General features: G+C 42.1%; 1 protein-coding gene across 3 annotated transcripts in view; it reads left to right on the top strand.

The window, feature by feature from the left end:
* ARK2N (arkadia (RNF111) N-terminal like PKA signaling regulator 2N) overlaps nucleotides 1–14,910 on the top strand; it is a 44,573-nt gene extending 29,663 nt beyond the window's left edge. For all 3 annotated transcript variants that reach the window (XM_085212927.1, XM_085212928.1, XM_085212929.1), the window contains 3 exons: nucleotides 5,407–5,589; nucleotides 8,606–8,729; nucleotides 12,017–14,910. In XM_085212927.1, the coding sequence (XP_085069053.1) occupies nucleotides 5,407–5,589; nucleotides 8,606–8,729; nucleotides 12,017–12,206 (497 nt within the window). In that variant the 3' untranslated portion in view covers nucleotides 12,207–14,910. The remainder of the gene's footprint in view (nucleotides 1–5,406; nucleotides 5,590–8,605; nucleotides 8,730–12,016) is intronic.
* Nucleotides 14,911–17,440: the final 2,530 nt, after the last annotated feature.

Here is a 17,440-nt window from a genome sequence, read left to right as displayed (position 1 = left end):
TCCTCCTCGTTAGCCCTGAGCACATCTCTGCGTGCCTCAGTTCCCCCATTGGCAAAACGAGCCACCTCAGAGCCCTCTGAGCTCAGCAATGGAAAGCTTTGTTAAGAATAAAGGGCTGTAATTGTTACTGTGATTATTATGGTACCTCTTCTGCACGCTGGGAAGCTTTGTTCACACCTAAACAGGGCTTCACTCAGTGACTCCAGAGGGCAATTCTAGCCACCACAATTAGCCTATTAATTTTGGAGCGATTTCCACTGGGATTGTCCTCTGGAGACTTCAGTCTTTTTCCTCAGCTTGCGTGGAAGATGAAAGGGATTGAAGTACGTAAAGCAGTATGAATCCCATCCCGAGGGCTGGCAGTCATCTCGCTGAGCTTCAGCTGTGCACAGGTTGGGTGCCATGCTGAAGCCTCAGCTCCAGTGCTGGGGTTGGAGGCAGATGATGGTGAGGTTCAAACCATCAGCCTGCATCATCCGTTCCTGTATGAGAACCCCCAGAGTTCCTCCATCCAGCTGAGGGTTCCGTGCCCAAATCTAAGACAGCTGAAGAGCCAGAACAGCTTACAGGGCTGAATTCCCCATGTCAGGTTCTGATGCCCTTTGTGTCCTATGATAAACTGTCCTGCATTGATAAACAGCTATTGCAGCACAAAGGTAACAGCGCCTTGTATGGCATCACTGCTTTTAGTTTTGATAAGCTCCATAAATTAAGGGAGAATTGGACACTTGGAAGCGCTGTCCCTGTGATGACCTCTAAAAAAAAGTAATAAATCTTTACGGTCTTTCCCTCCTCCTGTTCACAGTAAATGTCAACAGCTGTATTCTGCTGCTGGTACTTATTAACTTTCAGCCCTTGTCTTTTTCAAGCATTTCATGCTTTAAGAGTGAATTACAGCCTATCACCAGTGACACACACATTTTCCATCTACTTTGGGTTCTCAGAAGATGCAATTTTTGCTAAAGGTTCTATTTAAATTACCGAGGAGCAAACCTCTTAATTCTGCTGCATTAAACTGTGATTCCATCATGGTTTTGTTTTCCTGCCTTTGTTTTTTCTATCTTTAACAACCGGTTATGATGAAGAGCAGCTCCCCATAAGACAAACAGATAAAAAACGCGGCTGTGCTTTCAGTGAATCTTTTTACCTTTTCAACCTGAGAGCCTTTTTTCAGTTCTCATTTCCCAGCTGAAGCCAGTCACCCAGATTCCTTGGCACCACGCCGTCGCTTTGCATCACATCATCAGATGATGGTGTAGTTGGCCAGCGAAGTCTTTCCTAACTTAACCCCTCCTGTCCTGTCCCTGTGGCATGCAAAAGGAAGCAGGCTTTTGGGATTTGAGGTATTTTAGAGGATTTTTGGATATGCCTTCACTGCAATTTGCATCTCGTTGTCTCTGTGACACACCGAAGCATTTATTGCTTATTTCCTCCTATGAGTGTTGGATTTCCTAGGGCTTGCTGCAGTTACCGTGGCCATTTGCTGGTGGTAGATATGGGTAACCCTGGCAGCAGGGTCCTTTAACTCCAAATCTGCTTTTGAAAGGCAAGGCTGAGAGAAGCACAAACGGTCCTCTGCTTGGTTGCTTTGTGAATAGGCAGCTTGCTTGTTTGCAGAACTTTAAATCGGTGGCTGGTAACGCTGACAAATATAATTACAGTATGTAAATTATATTGAAAATATTTTTGTCTGTTTGATGTATACTAAATTTAAGCTAAGTCATAAGGTGTGCTCTTTGGAAGTGTGGAAGATACAAGAGTGGAGCTACAGATAACAAGTTTATGCTTGTATTTCCTACTGATGAAGACTTTCGCACAAGTTATTTCTATGGGTAGGTGATGAGAATATCACTCTGCATGTATATACATTTATTATACATTTTTGCATGATTATACATGTAGGAGTGGTACAATTTTGACTTGAGACTATTGGTGCCTTTTGTCCAAATATAATTGTACTTGTGCAGACTTGTCTATCTAAATCAAATCTCGCTTCTGTTTTCGGAGGTATCAGTAAGAAGTGAGAGAAACAAAGACTCAAAGGAGCAGTACACAGGTCTTGAAATTTTAGATAACCCGCTTCCAGAATGGTCAAATAGTCAATATTGTACTTGACCCTCGTATCTTCTGCACTCGACTGTTTATTTTTATGGACCATATTATACATGTTCACACTGAACTCTGATGATAAGACTGAAAGGAAACATTCCACTCATGATTCGGTCCAGTCGTAATTTCTGCATGTAATTCAACCATCCTTTTGCACAAATAATTTGCTGAGCAGCCAGCTCAATCTTGAGCTGGGAAAGCCATTATTTTGTAATTGCCTTTTCCAAAGCAAAAAGATTGCCTTTCAGTTAATTATCAGGATTTCTTTTCCAGTCATAATCATCAGCGTTTCATGTTGTGAACAGATTGGTCTTTGATACATTGGCATTTAACTACTCATTTATTTTTATTTTTTTTCGGGTCTGTTTTAAGTTTGTAATATAATGTCGTTTTACGGAGTCGTTTTGGAGGCAGGTCTGGTCTGATTTTTTTTTTTTTTTTTTTTTTTTGTGTGTGTGTGTGTGTGTGTGTGTGTGAATTTCTTCACACCTCATTGCAAAACTGAAGCAATACAACTTAAGAAAAAAACGGTCACTCTTTAATGAAGTGCGTTGCTAATGATAATTAGCTTTTATTAGAATATTGTGTTGAATTATATTTCAGAGAAGAAGTTACTCAGTAAAACCTTACTAGGAAGAGCTCTTCAGATACTTAGATTTGAATCTTTCAGTTCGTTGCATTCTTTCTGTCTTCAACAGTAGACATTGCTCCTTCTAAACGAGACCAGTCTTCCCTTTCAATGTGGCAAAGTGCAAGGTTTTGTACTTGGGCCAGAGGAATCCCAGGCATCCATACAGACTGGAAGGAGCAGTCCTTGAGAGCAGCCCTGAAGAGAAGGACCTGGGGGTCTTGATAATGAAAAGCTTAACATGAGCCAGCAGTGTGCTCTTGCAGCTCGGAAAGCAAATGGGATCCTGGGCTCCATCAGCAGAGGGGTGGCCAGCAGGGACAGGGAGGTGATTGTCCCTCTCTGCTCTGCTCTTGTGAGGCCCCATCTGCAGTGCTGTGTCCAGGTCTGGAGCCCCCAGTGCAAGAAAGACAGAGAGCTGTTGGAGAGGGTCCAGAGGAGGGCCACAGAGATGATCAGGGGACTGGAGCACCACCCCTACAAAGAGAGGCTGAGGGAGCTGGGCTTGTTCAGCCTGGAGAAAAGAAGGCTGCGGGGTGACCTCATTACAGCCTTCAGTACCTAAAGGGAGCCTACAGACAGGAGAGGAGTCAACTTTTTGAAAGGGTTGAGCAGGACAAGGGGAAATGGTTTGAAGTTGAGGGAGGGAAGATTGAGGTTGGATGTCAGGGGAAGTTCTTTACAGAGAGAGTGGTGAGGTGCTGGAACAGCTGCCCAGAGAGGCTGTGGATGCCCCGTCCATCCCTGGAGGTGTTCAAGGCCAGGTTGGATGGGGCCTTGGGCAGCCTGGGCTGGTATTAAACGTGGAGGTTGGTGGTCCTGCATGTGGCAGGGGGATTGGAGACTCATGATCCTTGAGGTCCCTTCCAGCCCTGGCCATTCTGTGATTATGTGATTCTATGATTCTGAACTTTTTTTTTTCTTTTTATTCCTTGTGATTTTTTTAAAAAAGAAATCTGTTGTCATTCTGCAGTGCTGAAGGTCCTGTCTTCCTCAGCACGTAATTATTGTCCCATTAGGGTGATACTGAGTGCATATCACGTAATGAAGAAGTCCCCCAGGCATGCAGCTGCTCACACTCCTGTGTAGCTGTGCAAAGTGCAATCCTTTGGCCCAGAACATTTTTGCATTTCATGCTCATTTCTATGGCTGAGGACTGAGCCCAAACAAAGTTTTCATTCTGCCATTTGAGGAACAAGAACCCCAACTGCTGTCACCCACCCTGAATTGATAAACTATAGTAATTAGCAGAGGCAAAGTGTCTGAATTAAGATGTGCATCATTTCAGCATTAGGATCATCCAATCTCTCTTTGTGCCTACATTAATCTCTACCTTGAATTCAACTTCTTTTTTTCTGAGCCTCTTTCCAACGATGGGAGATTTTCACACCTCAAAAAGAAAATGCACCACTGTAATCAAATGGACCAAACCCACCTTTTTGTTACCCCTCAATAATAGATTTCAGAATCATAGAGTGGCTTCGGTTGGAGGGGACCTTAGAGATGGTTGAGCTCCAATCTCCTGCCATGGGCTGGTTGCCAGTCACTTAGATCAGGCTGCCCACAATGACATCCTGCCCTTGAGCACCTCCATAGGGGTGTTCTCCTCACTCAAGTCCAAGGCTATTTGCAGCTCCCAGGCACCGGCAACACAAAGAACCCTTATACACACATTGAGGCCAGCCAGACTAACTCCTCATCCCTTCTAGGCTGTGTGCAAACATTTGTCTGCCTCTGTAAGAGTGTGAGATTTGTTCAAGAGCTCAGATTTACTTGATCGCCATCTATGCCATCGTAAAAAAATTACACAGACAAGACACCATATAAAAGATCAGTTTATTTTTATTAATGCTTAATCAGTTGTTATAATTTGCTATTCAAATATTAGAGACATAAGAAACTCAAGAAGGAAACGTTATTTATCGTTAACATCTATCGAAGGCAGTTATAAGATACATTGCTTTTATACAGATCACCTTTATGGCTTCCACTAATCATGCAAACAGTTCCCTCTCCCTCTTCCCTCCCCTTATTTTTGGCAGCCAAAAGCACATATGGCAGTTAAGGAAAAGCATATTTATCACTGCACACCATACTTCTGCTTCTTGTTAGCCTCGATCTTGGAAAACAAAGCCCAAAACATTGCAGTTTTGAAAAATTCCCCTGTCCCTGATGGATAGATGCTTTGTAAGGAAGTGTTAAGTTAGTGTTAAATTATTGCACTTGGATCACTTATATTAGAAAGTTAGTTTTATTCAAGCAGCCCTACAGTAATGTAAGCCGTAGCTTGAGATTATTTGTAAAATTCTTTAATTAGATAGTTTGACAAATCTAACGTCCTCTAATACAGCATTTCTTATTTTAAAATGAAGCTTCCATCCTTTTGGGATTGTAAATGTAATGCTGTCAGATACGGAGATGTTTATGTGCTAATGTAAGAGATAATACAGATGCAACTGCCTCATCTTTGTGTTTTCTGTGTATGCAAAGGTTAAAATGTCTCTGTAATCAGACTGTTCATTATTCAAAGTTCAATAATTGATATAATTTACATTCCTTTAAGAGCCTCATTAGGAGATTGCTTTAATTCTTAACTTATTTGTACTTCTAAAGGCGTGTTTTACTGTATACTGACATCTGATAGCAGCTGCTTTTCTCTCCTTTTGCAGATGGACCTCCAGTTGTAGCTCATTATGATATATCAGACACAAATTCAGACCCAGAAGTGGTAAACGTGGACAATCTGTTGGCGACTGAAGTGGTGCAAGAGCACAATAATTCCTTAGGAAACCAAGACCTGGAATCTAGCTGGGGAAACAGAGGGCTGCTGGATGAGCTGGGTGCTGATGGAGGTTGGTTTGAGCTCCCTTCCTCTGATGTTCATTCCTGCTTCTCTCTTGGTGTGTCCACCTCCCATCCTTTCGATGTTTTTGTGATTTATACAGCTTTAAAAGCACCCTATATGGATTATGCAATAAAACAGTATAGGTGCTTATTGAAAGTGTCTGACCTTTACTCCAACAAACAACTGATAAAAAACTGACAAAGTTTCTGACACTAAGTTTCTTAATAATTTTTTCTCCCTCTCTAATTACTCTTCAGAAATCTGGTTTGTTTGTTTGTTTGTTTGTTTTGGTGGTTTTCCTGCTCTCTTATGACAGTGAGCTACTCTCACTACTGAATACTTGATTATGATGACCCATCTAGCCACCAGCTAGTAAACCAATCATCACCTCATTTTAATTATTGTAATTGTCTTTTCTGGGGGTCTGTCTTGTCTTTTTGACTCTGTAAAATACAAGCATTCATTTTTTTTTCCCCACATGCTACCTGCATTTTTAACATATTCTAGAAAATTGGACATTCCAGGTTCAGATAAAGACGAAGGGTGAAAAGGTGCTGCTTGTAATTGGGCTTCACATCAGTGGGCTGAAACTTCCTACAAGAAGGCGAAAGCAGGAGTACTGCGGAAGGCTGTAAAGAAGTTCACGAGCCTCATAACATCGCTCAGCTCCACTTGTCACAAAAGAGCTACGCAGTAAGACGAGGTGCTCCAAGGACTGGGGGAGAGAGCTGTGTTAGCATGGGGATGTTTTCTATTGACTTCACCCCATAGCCCCAAGTGCCAACATATTGCCTTCCTTGCCAGTCATTTTTGGTACACCATTAAGGTTTTCAGACGTGTAGGACACGGAGGCTTGCTCGTGGTGGAGCACAGTTTTGTGTTTCACTCTCTTTTTTAAATGCAGGCTATACTGCAAGCCTCTGAGTAGCTCTGAGCTGCTTTTCAGCATCCATAAAGCTGAAACAAATACAAATGCATGGCACATTTTGAAAGAGGCGTTCCATTATTACCTAGTGGAGAGGTTCTCTTTTTGAATAGGAGGACATCTGTTGTGTTACCTTCACTACAGTCTGTGGCTAGGCTGTTATTCCAGCCTTATTGAAGCCCGATACACAGCACCGATGGCCTGGTACTTCAGCAGAAAGAAAGGAACGTAAGGAAATAAAAAACAAAGGTTTCTTACCAAGCATTTCCACTTTCCTCTTTATGAGTACGAAGCTGTGATGCAGGTAGAAATTTGTCATCCTTCCTCCTATATCCAAGGGCACAAACTTCTGCAAGGATGAGGTTGCCAGCTAAATGGATCCCTTCAGGAAAACTCTTTATCCTTGAGCCAATGGGAACATGCCCAGGCAAATTCATTCCTGGTGCTGGGAAAGCATCTGTAGGGACGAATCTCTTTACTTCCTGCATACACTTTGCCACAGAGCCTTGTACTTCAGTACACTGCTGACTGTACGTCTGTCAAGACCAGCTTTTCCTTATACCATGCCTAGAACTGCACGTTTGGAAAATGGAGTTTTCACATCTTACACCTCCTTCCCAAATTAACCTTTAGCCAGTGTCTAGCTTAGGAGATGTTACGTGATGGGTTCCCGTGGGAAAATAGCAACATAAGCTTAATCTATGTGAAAAATCTTACTAGGGCACACTATCACATCTTTGTGCACGGGCAAATATTTTGGGTTGTTTTGCAAGCTGATGTTGTAGGGCAAACAAAACATCTCCTTTGTGCGTCATCTTAATGTTCTTGCAAGGATATTAAGTGTGTAGGCATGTTATTAGGCGTGAAATTTGTATGACCAGAGGCTGTAAATCTGCCTGCGTGCTCTAATCCTGATTTACACTCAGCTACATGTTGTAATATTGACTCTGCTAATCATGGTTTCTCCACTGCTAATTACTTTATTGTCTGAACTTAAAGCTGTGTCAATAACCCAGTCTCTGGGAGCTCCTGGTAATGTCTCTGGGGACTCATTTCAAGGCTGCTTTGTCTTCTAGAGCCCTGGGCAGAGGTTGCAGAATGGCATACATCAGTCCTAGCAGTTAGCATATAAAGGCAGACCAATACCAATGCCTCCTTCCCAACCCTGTGCACCGACGGCCTTCATTTTCCTAAAACAGAGAAATAGGGTGCTCACTCTGTCCCTCTATTTTTCCTCCACCTTTCCGAGTATTTCAAGCAGCCATCAGGAAGCTTTCCTGGCACACCCTCTAGCATATATAACATAATATATAACACAATATAATCAGCTAAATTCAAAATGTCACACTCTACAAATGGTTCTTCACCCATGTCATCCAATATGTGAGCTGCTCCCAAGCAGTCGGCAGTCTCAGCTCCTTCTAGGCTGCCCAGCTTCCCCAAGGTTAGTGCTAAAGGGGGACAATAGAAGTATGTCCTCTTTTTTCTTGTCAAACAAGTCCTTTATAAACACAGACTGATGAACTGGATAGCTGTTGAGTTATCACGAAAAACCACACTGCTGCATTGTGGAGCTTTTCATAAAAAAAAAAAAAAAAAAGGGCTTTCAAGTATTTGTCATAATAATAATAAGAATGGAACAGATGTGAAGCAGTGTGGCCAGGAATCAGTGGCTTTGTTTTCTTGTTTTCCCATTGACTGCCATCCCTTGGTTTGAGACACCATATTTCTATTTTCCTGGCATGTGTGATGTTTCCATCCATCCCGTAGGCACAGTTTGCCATAGTATCACTGGATTTGATTTACTGATTGTCATCTTGCTGTAATTCAGAGAGGTTTAGGTGCAATCTAGCTCTTAGCATTGATGTAAAACAGCAGTTGGAAAGCCTGACTACACCTAAAGCAGGGAAGTGCTCCTAACACAACAGTACGTCTCACTCACATCTGTGTGACAGCACCATCAGTAGAGCTATTAGAGCTTTTCCAATCATGGTATTCCAATCTTTTTGGGTTAGCCTGAGAAAGTCCTTCTCCAACTCATTTCTGAGTCATGCAAGCTGTTAAGTATTGTGTCTGTTTGCATTTGTCCCATGTGTAGGTTGTTTGGATACAGGCTTCCTTGCAAGTGGACCCTCTCCTAGTAACACCCAGATCAATGAAGAAATTAATATCAGCTCTTCCGACAGTGAAGTAGAGATTGTTGGAGTTCAGGAGCATGGCAGGTATGAATTCCTTTTACTTAACGTTCAGTTTTAGTATTTCATTAGTTTCATCAGAATATCTGTGTTGCCAAAATTAATAAAGAATTGCTAAATTCCCCTTCTCTAGTTATCCATCTATGACGGATGCCCCAAAGGTAGAGAACATTACACTTGTTTTTTGTTTTTTTTTTTTTGTTCTGTTTTTCTGTTCTCCTTGTCATGGGGACATAGAATCGCTCAGGTTGGAAAAGAATCACAACGTCAAAAGAATGACATCAGAACTTTTTCTATAGAACAGTTATCAATGTCATATGTATTTAGATTAAGCTTGGGATTTGATATCAAATATCAAGGGGCAAAACATGTGAAATATTAAAATATCAAACATTGAGATACCAAGTTTATAGACATTAGGAAACTTTATTAAAAGTTCAGTTTTAGGTGTGTGCTGTGAATGTTCCAATGCATAAGCAAAAGTAATGATGTAGGCTCTTGTTTCATTTTAAAATATTCACTTTAAGCATTTAAACAGTTTTGAATTTGTTTAAATACTCAGTCAGTGTAGAAGTAAAACTGCTGTCAACCTTTCAGTGGCTGATGTGATAAGATAACCTAAAGATCAGCTCCTGAAGAAGACACAGGTTAGGTCAGAGCCTCCAACTAGATCAGAATAAGAAAGCCAGAGGTTTCTCTCCAAGCTGGTAGTTAGCAATCCAGCTGTACTTTGGCTGCTACCTCGGTAAGCATTTTTTGACGTCTCCCTTAATCTTTAAAATAAAGATTAAAATCTTTAGAATTTTGCTTGGCTTAAGGCAATATGAACAAAACCAGCAGAAAAAGGGCGCATGGGAGAAGGAACAGAGCTTTTCTCCATAATTCCTTCTCCTTTTCTTGAGGAAAGGAAGAAGCAAGGTGTGCAGGACCCGCTTTCCTGCACAGATAGTGTAGATGCAGTCCAACACTGCTGGATATAGGAAAAATATATACATATTAAGGTGCAAAAGGAGAAAAGATTTAGTCTTAGCTTGTAGAACTGTGACAGTCTTCTCATGGATCAAGCTTCTGCTTGAGGTCCCCACATCAAACACTTCTGTGCTGCTGCTTGCCTCGCTCACATTTGTCACATACAAGAGAGGGAAATTAAAGTACATGCAGAGCTGCTGTTCAAAATCAGGTTTAGTAGGCAGGGTCCAAGATAATTTCAGCAAAGAAAGATGTATATCAAACTCTTCTCGTGATCTCCCTTTTTCATGTGAGCCCTCTGTCATCAATCAAGGAGTTGTTCCTACAGTTTCCATTGAATATTTGCACATTTTGATTGCTCAAACCCTATTCAGAGTTTTATTTCTCTTGCAGGTCTAGGCTAGCAGTTATGAAGTACTGATGAGCTTCTGACAGGGCTGTCATTTGGAAAAGGTTTAGCTTTGTCTGCTATCTCTAGTTCTTCAGACAGCCAATGAATGGGTGCTGTTTCTCATCATTAAGAGTATCCCTTGGCATTCACGTAGGACATCAAGTCATGTTGTGGATGCCCCATCCCTGCAGGCACTCAAGGCCAGGCTGGATGTGGCTCTGGGCAGCCCGGTCTGGTGGTTGGTGACCCTACATACAACAGGGGGTTGAAAGTAGGTGATCTCTGAGGTCCTTTTCAACCCTGGCCATTCTATGACATGACATGATATGTTCCTCAGTTCCTTTAATTTTTGCCCAGTTCAATATTTTTTAAACAATGCTTGTATATAAAGCATTCTTCCTTTGTTTTTTGGGTTTTTTTGTTTGTTCGTTTGTTTTTCTTCTTTATTCTTGTTGCTTTTACTTTCTGCTCAGGTGGAAAGCACATCCCCTAAGCTAATGTTTTATTCGACGTTTTGTCATTGGCTGCTTGTTTGATTTGCATGAGGATGAACACTTCTTTTTTTGCCATGTGTCATTTCCATGAGATAACTGACAGTCTGCTTTTTGTCATCTTCAGGGAAAAAAGTTAGCATTAGCCTTGCCTAAGTGTTAAGGACTGTTCTATGCTGGAAGGATGGACCATAGGCCCTGAGATGGAACACTGTATTTAGTTTGCTTTGGCTGCAATCTTTACTTGTTTGTTAATGCTTTAAAATATTTCATCTTAATGCTTAAAAAAAAAAAACAACCCTCTATATGTTAAGAGTTCCAATCTCTTTTTGCTAATTCTTTGTAGATACGTTTTTTAAGTAAATATTTCTTAGATGGAAGACGTAATGAAAAAGTCATTCTAAGCATCCAAAACTAAACAGCATTTCTGAGAAGGAAACGAGACATTTAGGTTTGGACAAATTAGAGCTCTGAGGATGAGTTTCCCCGTTCTGTTTCACTTTCTGTAACCAGAGATGAAAAAAGAAATAGAAGAGCATAACCTCAGGAGATGTGCAGAAACTAAACAGGACTGGTTTGAATTAAATAGAATGTAAATGTCAGAGAGAGTTTACCAGCAGCCCAACATGTCCTGCTTCAGTACATTGCCACCACCAGCACTTGGAGGAGCAAAACCATTTCTGGAGCAAAAGGAACAAAGCCTTACTAGCACATGCATAAGATTTCCAGATATGAATGGAGGGACCATCTTAATTCCTGTCATCACTTTGTATAACAAAATCCTTCGCTTTTATTAGCTTGCACTTCCTTTGCCACGTATCTGTTATCAATACAATAGGTAAAAGTGTTGTGCAAATCAGTAGATGAGCACTTCAGCAAGGCACTTGAGTACATGCTTACCTTTAAATACATAATTTAAATACATAATCATAGAACCATAGAATGGCCTGGGTTGAACAGGACCACAATGCTCATCCAGTTCCAACCTCCTGCTATGTGCAGGGTCACCAACCAGCAGACCAGGCTGCCCAGAGCCACATCCAGCTTGGTCCTGAATGCTTCCAGGGATGGGCATCCACAACCTCCCTGGGTAACCTGTCTCTTTAAGATTCCAGCCAGTAAAACTGCCAACTGAATGCTTCTGAATAATGCGTGGCAGTGCATATGGTGGGACAGCACTCCCCAGGATCCTTGAGATCCATGCATTTGCACCCACTGGCAGAATCCAGCCCCTCTCCCCTCTTTTCCCAAAGGACGACTTCAAGTCTGGTCTCAGCTTAGTGAACTTACAGATCAGTGGCTGTTTTAAGATGGCTTGGACCGTGCAAATAGGAAAACACCAGTGAAATTTTGGGGAGGGACGTGTTAATAAGACACGTAAGGGATGAAACACTGCAGCTAAGAATCTTGTGCCTGAATTCGGAAGTAGCTTTAATGCCTTTCTGCTTTTTGCCTTGCTACAGGTATGTTCATCCGAGTGGAGGTGTGATCCAGAGTGTGTCTTCCTGGAAGCATGGCTCGGGCTCACAGTACATTAACGCTCAGCAAACACAATCACGGAGAGCTGTGACTCCTCAGCAGAATTGTTCTTCCCCCCCAGAAGTAGTAGACCTGACTTTGGATGAGGATAGCACGCACAAATATCTACTGTAATGCTGTGTCACTGTGTGTCTGTCCCCATCCCTTCTCCTTTTGTGGCACAGAAGTCATAGCTTCAGCTTCAGAAGCCCCATTCCTGGCATTATGAGTCTCAAGCTCATGAAGTTTTGTGGGTTTTTTTTATTTCCATAAGAATGCAGTATAATTTTAATATCACTTAAATCTTTATTCTTATTTTTGTCTTCTTAAAGGAGGATTCCTCCCAGAATTAAAACCTAGTAGATCCAAATTTAAAACACATCCATATTTACTAATTTGAGTGCTAATCTGAAGAAATAGTTGTGTGCAAAGTCATGTCCTCCGACTCATCCCCACCTCCAACCTCAGAACATTTTAAATTTATCAGTATATTTAGTTTGTAAGTAGCAGTTAGTGTTTTGCAGTGTGAGCATCAGTGGTTTTGAGAAATGCTGTGTCCTCACTGGTTTCAGTGGACCTGGAGGTATTCAACACTTTAGAAAACTGGGCCAGGAGTATTAATATCTGAGCTGATTTGGTTGTGTTACCCGCAGGAGGGACTGTCTTTAATACAAAAGGCCCATGACATATGCACTGAACAGCTTCTAAAGGACTTTTATTTTCGATATAATTTATAGTTTACACTCTTTTCAGTGCTGACTCTTCTGTCTACTTGACTACTGTGTTTCACTGATCACATGCCACGGCTTGTTACGGTTTAGAGCAGCAGTAGAAACTGTCTAGCAGCTGCTGTCCATTGCAAAAGCACAAGAACATGACAAGTAATAAAAAGACCCAACATCCGTCTGCTTTTTTTAAACGTGTACAAACTTTTTCCCTATTTCTGAATCTTGCCTGGAGTAGGGAAAGGAGAGAAAGGAGACATACTTGCTCCTAGTCTTCATTTCTACTATTGCTCATTTGCTTTCGTTGACCATCTCAAAACATGTGTGAAGTCCCAGTCTGGCACAGCACTTTAACAGATGCATAGTGTTAATCCTGGACAGTTTCCTGAAGTTGTGGGGCCATTGGGGAAGGGACAGAGTCTGTGTTCCTAAGAAACCCATACATGTGGCACTTGGGGACTGGTTAGTGGGGACGGTGAGGATGGGTTGGAGTTTGACTTGGGGATCTTTGAGGTCTTCTCCAACCTATGCTTCACGTGCTTCAGACTCTGCCCCAGAGGGTATTGATGGATCAGAGCATAAGGTTGTGGTCTTTTCTTTAACAGATCTGCACCATTTTCCTGCAGCTCGTGTCTCTTATCCTAGTTTTGGAATTGCTTTTAGGGTACAATCCAGGAAACACTTTGTTTGCTTGACCGAGACGAGCAGAACTGTGTACTTCAGTGGGCTCCATTTTCAGCAGCACATATGGGAATTCTTAGCCCTTATCTGCCATTTTGAGCCTTTTCTCCAGGCAAAAACCAAAGATTAGACTTACGCAGGTTGATATTCACTTTAAATGTGTGTTGTGCAATTAAAAAACTCCCTTGTATTCGAAATTTTTTTCCTGATGGAAATTTTACACAGCTCCATCAGCAGGTTTTTTTCTTTTTGTTTATTTGTTTGTTTTTTGTCTTTGCCTGTTAAGGCTGAAACAGGGGATAATTACATCATGGGGAGTTACGTTTCCTTTTTGTGTTGTCTGTTTGTTGTCTTTTTTTCTTAAATACATTTGGCTCCCACCAATTTTTCTCTGCGAGCCAAAAACAGAAAGAGAAAAAAAAAAAAAAAAAAAAAAAAAGGGAGAGAAAAAAAAAAAAAGAGACCATCAAAACCCAATGAGTGTTGGTGTGGTTGGCAACAAACTGCAATTCTGGAACCGTGTTTTAGTGCTTTTTGCTGTTCCATGAAGTCTTGTAGAGATCAGTTTCAGTGAAAGTTGCAGGGACCCATCAGTAGTCCTGGCATAAAAATGCAAACTTTTTTTTTTTTTTTTTTTAAAGTTTGTATATTATGTGACCTCCATGTATATATAATAACAACCGTGTCCTAACCAGACTTTCTCCCATTGTGCACTGTGTTTGTTTCAACAATCCATGCACTGTAGTCTGATGCAGGTTTTCTTTTATTTAAAACACTACGTATTTTCTTCTGTCCTTATGAAATTTGAGAAGTGTAGTGGCCTGAAAAACACAATCACTGGATAGCTAGGGAAGTGTTCTCATTTTGCTTTTTTTTTTCTTATTGTTACTTTATCTTTTTGTATTAAAAATAAGAGCAAAAGGTGCCTGGACGGTTTTGCTTTTCTCAGCAGGAAAGTGAAATGTTCAGCCATTGTATGGCCAAGAACCAATGCACGCAGGGCCTGATCCAGAACCCACTGGAGCTGATGGGGGTTTCCCCTCAGCTGCACTGTGCATTGGCTCACGTCCTTCTTGGTTCAGCAGTTCCTGAATTGCTTGAGAGTGAACGTGGGATCTTCTGTAGCAAAGACAAATAATTGCTTAGAATTTAAATGTTCCAAACGTGTGACTGTAGCTTAAAAAAAAAAAAAAATTAAAAAAATTTTTGATTCTTCTCAACACTCATTATTTAGTTCTCATTTTTCCATCTAGTATTTAATGGTCTTTGGAGAAAAAAAAAAAATAATTAAGCAAACAGAGTGTTATATAAATATATATAAATATATATATTTTTGGTGCAAGATGAGACCTTCCACTTTTTTGAAACAAGTCTGTAGCATAAAGGTTAAACTATTTTAAGACAAAATAAAATAGAGTGTATTATTTAAATAACGCTGTCTTGTTGGAGATTTCTTCCGTTTTCAATCGGTGCGCGGCTCTCTTTGTCACATCCCCAAAATAATTCCCTTGCAGCTCCACGATTGGGTTACAGCACTCCCAAATTCAGCACTGCAGATGTTGGGGGGATGAGAGGCCATTTCCCCAGCACCCAGGAAATACCCACAGCCTATGGATGTCAGCCTGTAAAGATTGAAAAGAGAACTGCAAAGGTTCTACTGAGCAGTTTAGTTCTCTCCTTCCCTTGAGGGTCTGCAGATTGCATCCTTTGCTGTGTGCATGGGTGCAGTTTGCTGACGTACTAGTTGTATTTCCCCTCTTCTTTTTGGGGGTGTAGTTTGTGGGCTCCAGCTCCTGTGTTTCCAGAGCAGTGCAGGGATGGAGCTCCAATACCCCTCTCTTTACAAGTTCAGGAGCAGCACTCCTGCAAAATGCAAACTTGTGGCAGACAAATCCTGTGTTTGCTTCCAGCTTTGTTGCAAACAAGGCAAAATGATGGAAAAGAAAGAAGCGTTCTCTGCAAAATCCATTTTTCATTACTGCACAAAAGAATGCAGACCTGCAGCCTGGCCAGTGCCTTCCTCATTCAGTTTCCTCTGTGCAACTCTGACAAAATACCCCATCTTGTGCAGTGAGGATCACATTTACTTTGTCTGCAGCTTCAAACAGTGACAGACAGCCATTGGCTGGCCCACAATTCAGGACCCCCCAACCTTCCCCACCTCCCTTCTGGTTTTTGGTTGGGCTGAGTGATGCTTTTAAGACTCTAATGGGAAGTCTGTCCCTCTTGCAGTGTGTGCTGTGTGTTCTCACTCAAAGCTCATCCTGCCTGGCATGGGATAGGACAGATTCACAAAGGGGTAATCCTATTGCGTTTCCACATGGCTGCACTTCCTATTCGGCTCCATCTGTTCACACTCTCCTCGGACCATGTGTGACAAAACCCCCAAACAACAAACAATATCCAGATTTGGGGTATATTGTCAAATTGTTTTCATTTCTTCCTCACGTGTTGGATCTTCTCTTGGGCTCTCAGTGCCACATTTGCTATCCCATCCCAACATCAGGATGGACAGACAGCGATGGGAGCTCGTCCTTAGTGCTGGGAGGCTCAGGGTACTGCTCCCAGCTTTGTCACTCCAGAAGGATAAGCTGGAAATTTCAAGCTGTGCTTAGTACCTACAAGAGCCCTGTGGCTTTTTGGCACCTGTAGGATTTGCAGAAGGTGTGGAGCAGCTCAGAGGACCATGTATTGCTTGAATTCCTCTTAATAACTGAGGAACATGTGGTGTTTTCCTATGGCATGTGCCCCAAAGCCAGGCAGGCACTTTTGTGGGATCTCCACCCAAATCATTCAAGTCCCCCCAGCACATCTCTATAAGCTGCTGTGGCATTGCTGGCACCTACCAAGAACCCTTTGAAGAAGAAAGTTTGCCATTGCAAAGTCTTGGTGACAGCTGTCATCTTGTTGTGCAACCAAAGCCCACGTCACCACCCCAGGCTCTGCCACCCAACTACCTGGGACATGATATGGGAGAGTGCCACTACAGTGAGGTGTGGAACCACGCAATGTCCCATTCCTAATTCACTCGGGCTTTATTTTTCCCATCTTTTTTCATCTTTATCCTCAGTCGGGACAAGGATGTAGGCGGTTTCTCCTGTGGGTCCTCTCACGAGTTCTCCTTGGGTTCTCCCACAGGTTTTCTTGTGTCCTCCCTTGAGTTCTCCTTGGTTTTTCCTGGGATTCTCCACGGATTTTCCTTGGATACTCTCATAGGTTCTCCTTGGGTCTTCCCAGAGGTTCTCCGTGAGTTTTCCCACAGGTTTTCCTTGGTTTGTCGCATGGGTCCTCCTATGGGTTATCCCATGAGTTGAGTCCTCCCATGAGTTCTCCTTGGGTTCTAAGCCCAACACACCCTACAGCCATACAGAGAAAACAACAGGAAGGTGAAGAAAGGGAGTTAAGGACACACACAGCAGCTTAAAAAACACATTTTCCTAATGAAAAGAGGGATGACTTCAAAAGGCAGCATGTCTGGGACAACACTCAGCAAATGGAAAACACTGATAAGTTCCTCTCCCCCGCTGCAAACCAAGATTGATTCCTCCACACTTCTCCAGGAACCTTCCTCACATCATGGAAGCACCCATGGGATGTTCCAGTGGTCTCAGGCTGCTAAAACCTCATCCTGTAGGGCTGCTGCCTTCCTCGCTCCATGCCTGGAAGCTCCATGCTTCCATTGAGAGGAAGAATCAGGGTAGTAATCTTTCATGGGCTTTGCACTTCGTAGGAAGCACGCTTACCAAGGATCCAAACGTCCCACCAAAAAGGAAAAAAAAAAAAAAAAAAAAGAAAAGTTGTTGTGGTGCTTTACAGTGGTTTTTAATGCAATTTGGCCACCGACATTTTCGCTGGGGAAATCTGGGCACTAGATGGCACCATAGGAACGAGCTGCGGATGCATCCTGGGCTGCAACCTTCAGAACAGGAGAACCAAAGGGGTTCCAATATCCCCATCCCAAGC

The sequence above is a fragment of the Meleagris gallopavo genome, chromosome Z (genome assembly GCF_905368555.1).
Source record: "Meleagris gallopavo chromosome Z, MGAL_WU_HG_1.1, whole genome shotgun sequence".
NCBI classification, from domain to species: Eukaryota; Metazoa; Chordata; class Aves; order Galliformes; family Phasianidae; genus Meleagris; species Meleagris gallopavo.
This window is presented reverse-complemented; position numbering and strand designations above follow the sequence as displayed.